Consider the following 13367-nt stretch of genomic DNA (forward strand, 5'->3'; position numbering starts at 1 on the left):
TCATGAAACGAGAGTTGAGAGGTGATTTCTATACCGCTTATTCTGCGTGTTGTGGACAAACATATTACAGTCTCTAACATACGACTTCCGAAGTGACTGTAGTGGGAAAATAAGGGGCTAATACAAAAATTTACACCGGAAACAATCAGTAGCACAAGTTGCGTCCTTTGTTTTGTCGGTACATAAGAGACAACATTCTTTTATGAGTTTTCTGTGCCGACATATTAATTGTTAAGGTAAATTTACACCTTCACCTGTTCTCGTACTTGATTAGCCATTGTGTGGTGCGTGGCGGAGGGTTCTCTGTACCGCTATTAGTCATTTCCTTTCCTGTTCCGCTCCAAATAGTGCGACAGAAAAAAGACTATCTATTTGCCTCCATATGAGCACTAATTTCTCATAGTAAATCTTTCTGGTCCTTACGGGCTGGTATCTTCCTTTTGTTCACTGGGTCTACCTCTCTGGCATACTTCGAAAATACATCTCGGAACCTTTCGGTTTGCAATTGGGAGGACTGGTAGCATATTGTTCAACATCTTGGTATTTACCCCCAGCGACATTTAAGTGCCCAGTCCTTCTGAGAAAAGCAGTACAATTTTTGTGAGCCTGGAATCATTAACAGATGTTCAGCACAGGGAGCGGTGGCTTGTTGGCTGGGAGCGGTATAGCCCCAACGTGCGGGCGGCGGTGTGCGACACAATGGCAGTGCTTGCAACTACTCGCAAGCGATCCGGTGGCGGCAGTGGGGATGTGGGTGGAGATATTGTGGCGGTGGAGGAGGGAGTGAAACATCCAACTGCCCCCATAGACTGACGGGTCTCAACAGAATTAGTTCGAGAGCAGTACACTGAAATTGTAAGTGCTTGCTTCTACCAGCTAGACAAAGCAACCGACTAACAAACCGTAAGTAGCGTTGTACATCTTCAGCTATTCGACAATGGTTACTACCCAGTTTGGCATCGTATCAGTGACATATAGACAGGTGGGTGGAAGCAAGGGCAACAGTATCACAGACTTCGTTCGCGAATCGGAGCAGCAACTAGGTGGCTTTCGTTGCAGCGAAATCTTTTAACAAAAGTTCAGTCTCCCGTCTACGCAGGGAAAGATGGCCGTCGTAATAAAATCACCTATATTATCGAATTTATACAGTGATGGTTGGTATTAACCCCATAATACAACTCCTGAAATGGTAAGTGCTTACTTCCACCAGCAAGACAAAGCAACCGACTAACAAAACGTAAGCAGCGTTGTATATCTTCAGCTATTCGACAATGGTTACTACCCATTTTGGCATCATATCAGTGACATATAGACAGGTGGGTGGAAGCGAGGGCAACAGTATCACAGACTTCGTTCGCGAATTGGAGCAGCAACTAGGTGTTTTTCGTTGCAGCGAAATCTTTTAACAAAAGTTCAGTCTCCCGCCTACGCAGGGAAATATGGCCATCGTAATAAAATCACCTATATTATCGAATCTATACAGTGATGGTTGGTATTAACCTTATAATACAACTCCTCTGTCCTGCTCTTTGGCTAACCTAAGAGATTTCGTAAGTGGTAAGGCATTTGGTTACCTTAAGAGAGTTCGAAAGTGGCGAGGTATTCTGTGGCAAAGTTAGTGCATGTACTTAGCACTCCGTAATGCGCCAAAAATGAGTTTATTATTCTAGTCTTGTGACGTAGAGCGTAAAAGTATAAAGCTGGTAAGGACAGATCTTTTTACCTGATGATGGAATACTTGGAAGAAATATAAACTATGCTATACTGCAATAGAGAATTTTCACAACAAGTAACGATACTTTAGCGCTGTCTTTGAAAATAAAACGTATAAAAGGGAGGAATCTACACCCGCACGAGAAGTTCGAGATGTATGGACAGCAAAATTCACATTTTGGAATGGGTGAAGTGGATTTTTAAACTGCATAGTCAGTATCGGGGGTGGAAGTGTAGCAAGAATACTTTTGAGAAAATGTTTGAAGGTTCTGATGAAGGTAGAGTGAGGCAGCTGATACCCCACTTCTTCGTCACTGTTTCTAATAAGCAGGAAGAAATTTGCATTTTTTGTGCTCCGACAGCAGCATTTTTCCGCTGGTTTTGATATCGTCTTGTGCCATTTTCTATAGATTCTGTGTCTCATACTTCGAAGAATGGCACTGAATTTCCCTTCAGTCTTTTGTTGTAGATAAACGATAGGTGGCAGTGGTAAAATACAGGGAGCGAAAAGCTATTTACAATTTGTACAGAAACCAGATGGTAGTTATAAGAGTCGAGGGACATGAAAGGGAAGTAGTGGTTGGGAAGGGAGTGAGACAGGGTTGGAGCCTCTCCCCGATGTTGTTCAATCTGTATATTGAGCAAGCAGTAAAGGAAACAAAAGAAAAATTCGGAGTAGGTATTAAAATCCATGGAGAAGAAATAAAAACTTTAAGGTTCGCCGACGACATTGTAATTCTGTCAGAGACAGCAAAGGACTTGGAAGAGCAGTTGAACGGAATGGATAGTGTCTTGAAAGGAGGATATAAGATGAACATCAACAAAAACAAAACGACGATAATGGAATGTAGTCGAATTAAGTCGGGTGATGCTGAGGGAATTAGATTAGGAAATGAGACAAAGTAGTAAAGGAGTTCTGCTATTTGGGGAGCAAAATAACTGATGATGGTCGAAGTAGAGAGGATATAAAATGTGGACTGGCAATGGCAAGGAAAGTGTTTCTGAAGAAGAGAAATTTGTTAACATCGAGTATAGATTTAAGTGTCAGGAAGTCGTTTCTGAAAGTATTTGTATGGAGTGTAGCCATGTATGGAAGTGAAACGTGGACGATAAATAGTTTAGACAAGGAAACAATAGAAGCTTTCGAAATGTGGTGCTACAGAAGAATGCTGAAGATTAGATGGGTAGATCACATAACTAATGAGGAGGTATTAAATAGAATTGGGGAGAAGAAGAGCTTGTGGCACAACTTGACTAGAAGAAGGGATCGGTTGGTAGGACATGTTCTGAGGCATCAAGGGGTCACCAGTTTAGTATTGGAGGGCAGCGTGGAGGGTAAAAATCGTAGAGGGAGACCAAGAGATGAATACACTAAACAGATGCAGACGGATGTAGGTTGCCGTTGGTACTGGGAGATGAAGAAGCTTGCACAGGATAGAGTAGCATGGAGAGCTGCGTCAAACCATTCTCAGGACTGAAGATCACAACAAACGATAGCCTGTGGGTCATGAGAGCCTCACTTTGCAGTTCAGATGTCCCGACAGAAGCCTGACACGGAAGCAGATCCCCGTTGTGGAATGTGAAATACACACCTTCCGAACCATGTTGAATAATTTCTGTCGATTGTATTTAACCTGACTTTTATAAGATGAGATTGCCCGTTACTAATATCAGATCAGTGGTGCAACTTCCACACAATTGTTCATTCACAATATAATGAATAGATAGTACAGTGTTCTAAAAGCAGCAGTGAGAAACATGTTCGTTAGCACGTCTTTGCCTCCCAGTACCGATAGTATCGCTGGTACGTGGAAAGCACTCTTTATCTGTGATTGATGTGCAGCTGCGTGTTTGACCACAAGAACGCTGGTCGGAAACGGAGATACGTTTAGCGCAGCACATGTGGAGGAAACTCAGATAGAAAGAAAGTGTTGAGACGTATTGCTCAAACGCTGTACCGAGTAAACCCCTGGGAATAAAATTGATGATCGAAAGAAAACAGTTTTTTCTATTCATTTTACATTGCGAAACAAACCCATAAAACGCTCGTAGTGTTTGCAAGTGTTATCACGGATTCTTCTAAAATCTTCGTCGTTATATACAAGCTTACTTCTTTGTGTAATATATTACGCTACACCTCGCATAATTTTGCTGCAAGATTTTTCCGCATTACGTACTTTCATTCGACAGAAGGCTCTCCATTAAACATTAATTGTATTAATACCTAGAAGATTATACAAGTATTGCTGTATAAACATTTACGTCTCTAGTAGTCAGCAAAACCTCAGGCAAATTAGTAGGCTGGTTCACATTGTAGTTAACGTTTTTATAAATTTACTGATTCCTGTCGACAATTTTTACACCAAAATGAAGTGTTCACTATCTCTTCGCAGGGGTGATATGGTGTATCCATCGGACGTATTTAGAACTAATGTTGCATATAGCGTTCGATATTAATTTTTAGTCTCTAAATAGTTGCAGATTATTTTATAGACTATGTAGAGTGCTACTCTAGCCATCGGATCCTTGGCTGTTACTAATCTAGATTATATCCCTTAAGCTTTTTGTGTAAGTCTGACAAGGATCTATCACAGCGCTCTTGACCCTGATGCAGTGTACTTTTCTCCTAGACAGTCATCCTTATCATTACCTTGAGTATGGTTATGTGAATCCTTGTTTTTGCAACGATAACAAGTTATGACCATGGTTAGTTACTTATATGTATACATCTCTGTGAGTGACACGCTTAACAAGCCAAGCCCTTAAAATGTTCATTTCCTGGACACAACAATAATTAGCAATAATGGCAATCACAAGTTTGACATTTACAGATGACCAACAGCAACAGGCACAAAATCTGCCACAAAACCATAAGCTAGCAGCTCTCCAACGCAGGACACATAGACTGGATGAAATCCCACATAACGCACAAATACATGGAAGACGGGTGGAAACAATTCTACAAATAAACCAAACCAATGGACATAACTGCCATATTGCACTAAAACTCGATTACAGGACCCAGATTCAAATAAAGTTAAACGATAACATGGAAAAGATAAGAGAACCACAAAAGACAAAAGTCCACAAGGATAACGAATACTACAGTACACACAGTCACAGAGAACAGAACCACCGATTGAAAGATAGATCAAAATCAGTATATAAATTATCATACACACACAGATCGTCACACAGATTATTAAATGAACTAAAGAAATAATTATGAGGGTTGGAACTTAAATAGGGGCAACTATTTATTCACAACCGATACAAAAGAGTTACGTAATGAGATATTCACTCTGCAGCTGAGTGTGCGCTGATATGAAACTTCCTGGCAGATTAAAACTGTGTGCCCGACCGAGACTCGAACTCGGGACCTTTGCATCTAGCGGGCAAGCGCCCTACCATCTGAGCTGCCGAAGCACGCCCGGTACTCACAGCTTCACTTCTGCCAGTATCTCGTCTCCTACCTTCCAAACTTTACAGAAGCTCTCCCGCGAACCTTGCAGAACTAGCACTCCTGAAAGAAAGGGTACAGCGGAGACATGGCTTAGCCACAGCCTGGGGGATGTTTCCTTTCTTTCAGGAGCGCTAGTTCTGCAAGGTTCGTAGGAGAGCTTCTATAAAGTTTGGAAGTTAGGAGACGAGATACTGGCAGAAATGAAGCTGTGAGTACCGGGCGTGAGTCGTGCTTCGGTTGCTCAGATGGTAGAGCACTTGCCCGCGAAAGGCAAAGGTCCCGAGTTCGAGTCTCGGTCGGGCACACAGTTTTAATCTGCCAGAAAGTTTCAAAAGAGTTACGTGTTTGCACCTGTTACTGTCCTTCAAAGTAGTCACCAGCGTTGTGTAGAACCCGTTGCCAGTGATGTGGATGGCGTAGTGTTCCGTTAGCAGTTCCTGTTCTGTTGATGGTGCGAATGGGACGGTCTACTGCCTGTCGAATCTCTGAAACAGTTCTGAAGCGAATGCTGCTAGTGGTTCCTTCATCTTCGGAATCAAATCAAAGTCACAAGGGCTTACGTCCGGGGAGTATGGTGGATGGTACAGTACTTCCCAGTCCCAACGATCAAACAGAGCAGCCACAGTTTGGGCTGTATGCGCCCCCGCATTGTTGTGCAAAATAATGGGTGGGTTGCGCAGAATGTGTCGCCGCTTCTTTCGCAAAGCTAGTCTCAGGTGATGCTCCAAAAACGAACTGTAATACTATGCATTGACGGTCTGCCGTGGAGTAACGCAATCCAAGCAACATATACAGTGTCTATAATAATTAATAGTGAAAAAGACACATTTGCCATTATCTCACAAACGGCTCGTTTGCGAATCTTATTTTATTCGATTATTTTGCTTTTGTTGTATATTTTCACCCATGTCAGTATTCAGTATTAATTACGATACATCCTACACATTCCAGTGAGTGTGTAATCAGTATATCTGGGAACGACAAGCACAAATTATAAGAAATAACGTATAAGAAGCTGAACGTATGAAAATAGACCTTCAACCTTTCCTGTGCCTCTGAAAACGATTGTCCATCAAGCACCAATCCTGCAACAAGGTAAAATTATTATAATAAAGAAATATAACAGAAAGCTGCTAAATATACAGGGAACTTCCATTTACAAGAGGCCTTTAAATGAATAAGAAAGCAATTAACTGCCAAATTAATATAAGTAATAACTTAGTCTCCATGTAAGCCAGAGAGACAACATAAAAACCACGAGAAATAGAACAAAGCTATATGAAACTATAGCTCATACAATCTCACCAACACCACCATCACCTCCTCCATACTTACATAAAAATAAAGCACAGACTACTATAAAACCAATATTATCAGTTCCCAGATTGAGATTTTCACCCTGCAGCTGAGTGTGCGCTGATATGAAACTTCCTGGCAGATTAAAACTGTGTGGCGGACCGAGAATCGAACTCGGGACCTTTGCCTTTCGTGGGCAAGTGCTCTACCAACTGAGCTACCCAAGCACGACTCACGCCCCGTCCTCACGGCTTTACTTCTGGCAGTACCTCGTCTCCTACCTTCCAAACTTTACAGAAGCTCTCCTGCGAACCTTGCAGAACTAGCACTCCTGAAAGAAAGTTTCCATCGTCCAAATCCCCCACCTTACCCAATGCGCCCCTCCCGCTAAAACACATAAACAATAAACAAATGAAATAAAGGAACCGTGTACTCCCAGCATTATGCATCGAAAGGCTACAGAGTAACGGTAGTCAGCAGTTGGTAATACTACAGACGGTATACGCACAAACAAACTAAAAGTTTTAGAAATACCTTCTTGAAAAGGAAATATAGATGTGAAACGTGTATGCAGGTGTCAAGAATAGGACATCGTGAACTGTACAGAACAACCAAGTAATAATTCCATAGTGGTGCATATAATTACAAAGGACTATACTAAATCGTAATCGGAACAAAAATCTGTTGAAAGCCTAGCGTAACATGTGCTGAGAAACTTGCTGTTAAAGTACATATAGCCAAACAACTATAATGCAATAACATATTTTGCACTGTTTCATAACATACATAATATTTAAATATAGTGAGGAAACCAATATGTAAAACAGGTTGCTGGGGATGCATAGAAAACAAAAGCAGAGAAACATGTTTGGCAACAAAACAGTAAGCCTTTTAAAATACTCATACTGTATTTCACAATAAAAATTGTTGTTGAACTCATATTAATTTTGACCAGTTATTGTCCTGAGAATGATTGCCATTTCTTCAATTTATGTGTTTGGTGGATTCCCTTGCTTATTCCATTTTTGATTATGTTGATTCATATATTGGTTTTTAAGAATACACTGACGTGATATCAAATGACATAAGGCTTTCTTTCTACGCCTGGAATTTCTATGTCTTGATCCTCCTATTTTAACCCTGAAATTTTCTAGGTTTTGTTGTTTTCAAAGATGTACATCTTACATAGTATTGTGTGTGTGTGTGTGTGTGTGTGTGTGTGTGTGTGTGTGTGTGTGTCTGTGTATGTATGTGTGTGTATATATGTGTGTGTGTGTGTGCACGCTCGGTGAAGTTATAGGGTGCAGCATTTCTAAAATTATTGACTGGTCTTAGAGGAATATTTTGTCTCTTTTTATGAACGTGTTTTTGATATTTTTTAGTGTTCGTTGAATGATACTCTGGTATCTTACAGTTGGATCATTGGTCATCTTGGTAACGTAGTTATCAATCAAGAAACCCAGGATTTTGTATGTTTATCCCTTTTCTTTCACGACCATCATTACATTATTATTATCTACTTTTGTCAGTATACATTTGTGTTATTTTAGTGGCTGTTGTACCTTCTTGCATGGTCTTCAAGTACTCTGCTTTCGTTTCTTTGATTATTCGTTTCATTTCTGCAACAGCTCATTTTGTTGTCATGTTTCCATTAAAATTTGGTGTGCTGAGCCTTTCTTTTCCTTTATATTGTGTTCATATTCATATATATATATATATATATATATATATATATATATATATATGTGTGTGTGTGTGTGTGTGTGTGTGTTCCCTTGTTTGGCGAGATTTATGTTAGGTGTCGATTCTGTCATGGATATTATGTGATTCATTCTTGACTTTTTTATGATTGTGTTGAGCTTTTGGCTTTGTTTTTCCTGTTTGTGTGTGTGTGTGTGTGTGTGTGTGTGTGTGTTCCCTTGTTTGGCGAGATTTATGTTAGGTGTCGATTCTGTCATGGATATTATGTGATTCATTCTTGACTTTTTTATGATTGTGTTGAGCTTTTGGCTTTGTTTTTCCTGTTTTTGTTACAATTCCACTTACGGTTGTGTGCCTTTACTCTTTCTGTTATTTCGCCATGTTAACTGATATTTCCCACAATTTAGTCTTCAAAAACCGCTGATACTACAGCTTCAAAACAAGACATTGATTGTGTCGAAATTTTTTATTAGTGTCAGAGATGGAGTTCATACACTATTAAGGTAGTAATAAGGAACGACGGAAGATACATAAATGTATGAAAAAATAGTCTTTGAGTGATTTATGATGCACTTATTTCCGACCAACCTAACCAGGCCCCAGTTTAAGTCTCCTTCGAAAACATGTAGAAATCTTTGCAACATTTTTTCTATACAAACTAAGAAAACATGTGGACAAGATAATAAAGAGTAAAACACAAAGGTTATTTTACCAACATATTTGTTTAAGAAATGGCAATTACATATTTTCTATGGAATGAGATAGTATGAGATTTGGTAGATTCAAGTTACCTGTTATACCATGTTGCGATTGTCCAGTGTGTGATAGCTGAAGAAAACTGTGTATGAAGCTACCAAAATATTGACGAAAAGTTATCATACTGAGCCTAAATTCATAGTATGAACCTGTTTCGTTAGATATCCTAAGACGACACAATTGTATGTGAGACACTTGTCAAGCCAGGAGCGTTGAATGTCGACACAGACAGACGTACATACGCCACAGTGATTCAGCGTCTTACCAACACTACGAATAACGCTACACGGGCCATTAGCGCTACACATGCTATTGTTTGAAATTTTATGCTATGATTCTCCGCTACCTTCATGTCGCTACATACGATCCACTTCTGTCTATTACGTTCACGCATACGTCTCCACCGTAACATTAGGCCCTGCAAGAATCAAAATATCGCTGTACGGTAAACATATTATTCTGAGTCCCAGAATTGTTTTGTGTTAGAATTCACTCACAAGCTGAAACTGCACCCTTGGATGTCGACGAGACATAAAAAAAGCACTAGCTTTCACTTCACCACTCCACTTGACTGCGTAGTTGCGTTTGGCTTTTGTTGAACCAAAAGGCCGCTGCAAGGTTTACGACTAAATCAATTAACTTATTACTGTTATACATTCTTTACGCTTCGAGTCATGCGAACAAATCTAGTGTACAGTTTTATGTCAGTACGCCTCGTGATTCAGTTGCTTCTGTTTACGGTAATGGTCTGTGTGATTTCTGCAGGATCCCATACCTTACTCGTCTAATGGCAGCGTGGAGGCACTGGAAGACGCGCCGCACTGCGCCCAAGAGAGCGGCGGAAAGGAGGACTGCCTCTACCTCAACGTCTACACACGGCAGGTCAGTGCCCTGGACGAATCTCTGACAGCATAGTGTTTAGTTCAACAACATTTTCGTTCAAAGCACGTGAATGGTGTTATTTGCTAAGTGGTGAGTGCTGAAATCTAAAATGTTTGTTTTTGGCTTTTGAGCTGAATTTTCTTGAGACACACTACTCTCTTCCTATAGAAACCCTCACTAACGTTGCATATTACTTACTCTTCTTTATCTTAACTTAAATATTCTGCAGATTTAATTGTCAAAAAATAATCGCAACACATACAAGCAATTACCACATATGACTTTCAGTTCTGAAATCTACCTCCAAAAAATGAAGGTGGTTTGGCAGCGCTGCCGATGAGTCATGCTTACGCCGTCGGCACACGGACCGTGCTGTCGGACGTTAACGTTGAGCGTGCCAAGTTCAACGTGCTGCTGAACGCTCAGGAACGATGCGACTTGTGCATACGGTACGTAGGCCCCAACGTGGTATACGCTATCGCAACGCACTGCTGTGGCAATTGAGGGATGTTTCTAGTTTGTAAATCACACAGTTTACTCAACGGGCGCGAGTAAAATTCCCACGTTAGCTGCATTAAAACGCACATTTCCTCCATCGTCCACGAAAAGGAAAGTACCATGCCCAGTCAATAAGGAAATAGGTTTACAAAAGTTCCATTACAAACAGTGCGTTACAAATTTGGAATACTTCTGCGCGTAAGACAAACATTATTTCATCATTCCCACATTTTAGTAAAGCCCCAAGGTCAGTCTTACTTGATCACTGTTCCTACCCAGTAGCAGAATCTTTGCAACATGTAAATTACGAAGCGTAAAATAAAAAGGAGCAAAATATCTTTATACAAGTAGCGCAAGCTGTCTTGTAGATTAAGCCAACCGAACAAAGTCACCCTTCAAGAAAGGTGAACTGATATTTACATAACATCAAATATTATAGTATAGACTTATATTAAACTAATAATAAAGTATCAGAACCTAATGAAAACGCGAGTGCTAGGGAAAAAAAAACTTCTAAGACTCAAGACGCGAACCACAACCCCACCATTCAATTTTTTACAGGATAGTGACGCTACCCATCACGCTAAACAAACATCACGCCTGTAGAATCTAATCATATTATGTTACCTGTTACTGAAAACTTTAATCTTAGATATGTTACTAATTGAAATTTAATTATAAAAAATTGTACGAAGAACAGTGCGTTTTGGGTGGATCGTCAGTGTGTCGCTGCCTTCAAATAGCCTACTCTCATAATACGGAAGTTACAATAATTCTTTTGCCACGAATATGATGTTTCTCAATATTTTACCGTAACGAATCACACAGTTAACAACGGGTTTTCCAATGATTCTCAGTTTGCTGGTGCTCAGAAACGGCATATATACATATAGGCTTGAAATGAATGCCATTATGGCGCCTCACAACTCTGTACTGAAGGGAGATGGCGTGCTTGTGACGTAGGTGGCGTTGTGGCATCTCATTGGTCAACACTCAGACGCACTCTCACAATATCTGACACGCCAGATACCGCTCTACACGTTCGGAAAGACCCCCGAGCGTGCTATTCCACGCTATGACGTCAGAAACTCGGCACGCTCAACGCTCAACGTTCGGATGCACGGTCCGTGTGCCGACGGCTTTAGAAACGTATTATCACGTTTGCACTTGCATATCAGCAGCAAGAGATCGCAGAATTGTTAGAAGTAACTGGCTGCTGTGCTAAATTCGTGAACGTTTGTGTTAACTCAGAAGAAGAAACACCTTGTAACTGTGTAAATAGCGCAAATTTATTTTATTATATCTGTGGTAATTAACTCTGAAATTGAAAAAACAGGAAAATCATCTGTTGTAAAAAGGTGCTACGAACTTTATTTCGTTGTAAGGTTTGTTACCTGGACAAGAAATGGGCCATCATCCTCTCCCCCCTCACCCATAATGTGCTACACCCCCTACATGATTTAGAGGGAATCAATGGACCACACAACGCACTCTTGGCGAAAACGAGGAAAACTGTGAGATACCGTAATTTACTATCTGCTATCAGATCTGTACATCACAGTGAAGAATTTCCGATACTAGCTCCTACTGAGAATGTGACAGGCGAAAGCAGTGACCAAACGTCGAAGAGAGCAAAGGAGATGTGCCTGACGTCCTTACGTTTCAGCACCACCGTGAATCAGATGGATCACACTTCTTGTCTCAGTGATCATGTTTGTGTTCAAACACTGTCGAAGCTACGGGATGAGCTCTTAGGTTACTGATTAAAATGGTGGAACCTGCTTCTTCAGAGTTCACTGTAACATCCATGCTGTGTTTCTTCTGAATACTTCTCCAAGAAAGGTGCCGTAGTTCTTTGTAATGTCAGTTACGGAGATTCTTGACCATGATGAGTGGTGCTTTTTCTTAGAATTCCTTTATAGTCAGAAAACGGTACTTCTCCACAGTGGGTTCAAGTTCCTTTCTATCCCGATTGTCTTTCGCTTAATGTAGAAGAAACATGAGAACTTTAAACAGCTGTTCACACTTATTCAGACTTTGAAGTACAAACGGGGTGTATATGAAACTCTGAAAGTAACTGCAATTCTTCTCGAGATTAAACTTGAGTATACAAAGCACTGCTGCATTCTATAAAAACCAATAGCAGAAAAATCACTGTTATGAGAAAATATTGCTTGCTCGAAATTATCTACTCACTGGGCTCTCGTTAACTCCAAAAATGTATATCTAACTCCGCTGCGCATTAAAATTGGTTATCCTCAAAACAAAACTCGACAAAACCTCACACGGATTCATGAACTTGGGAGAGAAGATTTCATGGGTCCCTGATGCAAAAATAAAGGAAAGAGTATTTATAATAGCCTAAATTATGGAATAATGTCTCATGATTTATTTCTTGATATGTTGAGTAAAATAATGAGTTAAGTTGAGATAATGGCATGACTGATTTTGAGAAGTGTCTGCCAAAACTTTTTGGGCAAACTTAGGACAAACAACTGTTACGATATTGTACAATAACTATTGAGATAATACCACCTTATGGGATCTTAAATGTCACTCAAACTACGTTTCTTGAATGTTAATTTGCATTTCTTGCCGGACAAACTTGGCGCCGTTAGTGACGAATATGGAGAACTGTTGCATCAGAACATCTCAAACTGAAAAGTGTTATCGAGGCAATTGGAACACCACAATTTTGTCCAGCAAATGCTGGTCCTTACAAAATGACGTTCGTGTAACAAAGTATAACAGGAAGTCAGGAAGGAAACATTTTTAGGTACGATTCTTTTCTTTACTTGTACGTTACTCGTTTCTTAGATTCCTTTACGTAATGCCAATGCTTTTTCTTTCTGTTGGCATTTGCAAGTCTTGTTGCGAGAGTGTCTCATTTTGTTGGATACATGTAATATATATGTTGTCTAAACAAATCCATTATTTCGGAAAACTGAGGCCGATACACAAATTGTGAAATTAGATCCGGATTCAAGAGCGAATTATATACCAAAATGTGTTTATATTGCTCTTGTAAATAAAATAAAAACAGATTTTTTGTTGACAG

The 13367-nt window shown here is 40.1% G+C and overlaps 1 protein-coding gene across 2 annotated transcripts in view; it reads left to right on the plus strand.

Annotated features, from left to right (window-relative positions):
- Positions 1–13367, plus strand: part of LOC124622630 (esterase E4-like) — a 156892-nt gene that overhangs the window by 27310 nt on the left and 116215 nt on the right. For both annotated transcript variants that reach the window (XM_047148406.1, XM_047148407.1), the window contains exon 3: positions 9695–9811. In XM_047148406.1, the coding sequence (XP_047004362.1) occupies positions 9695–9811 (117 nt within the window). The remainder of the gene's footprint in view (positions 1–9694; positions 9812–13367) is intronic.

This window comes from Schistocerca americana, chromosome 7, assembly GCF_021461395.2.
Source record: "Schistocerca americana isolate TAMUIC-IGC-003095 chromosome 7, iqSchAmer2.1, whole genome shotgun sequence".
In the NCBI taxonomy this organism is placed as follows: Eukaryota; Metazoa; Arthropoda; class Insecta; order Orthoptera; family Acrididae; genus Schistocerca; species Schistocerca americana.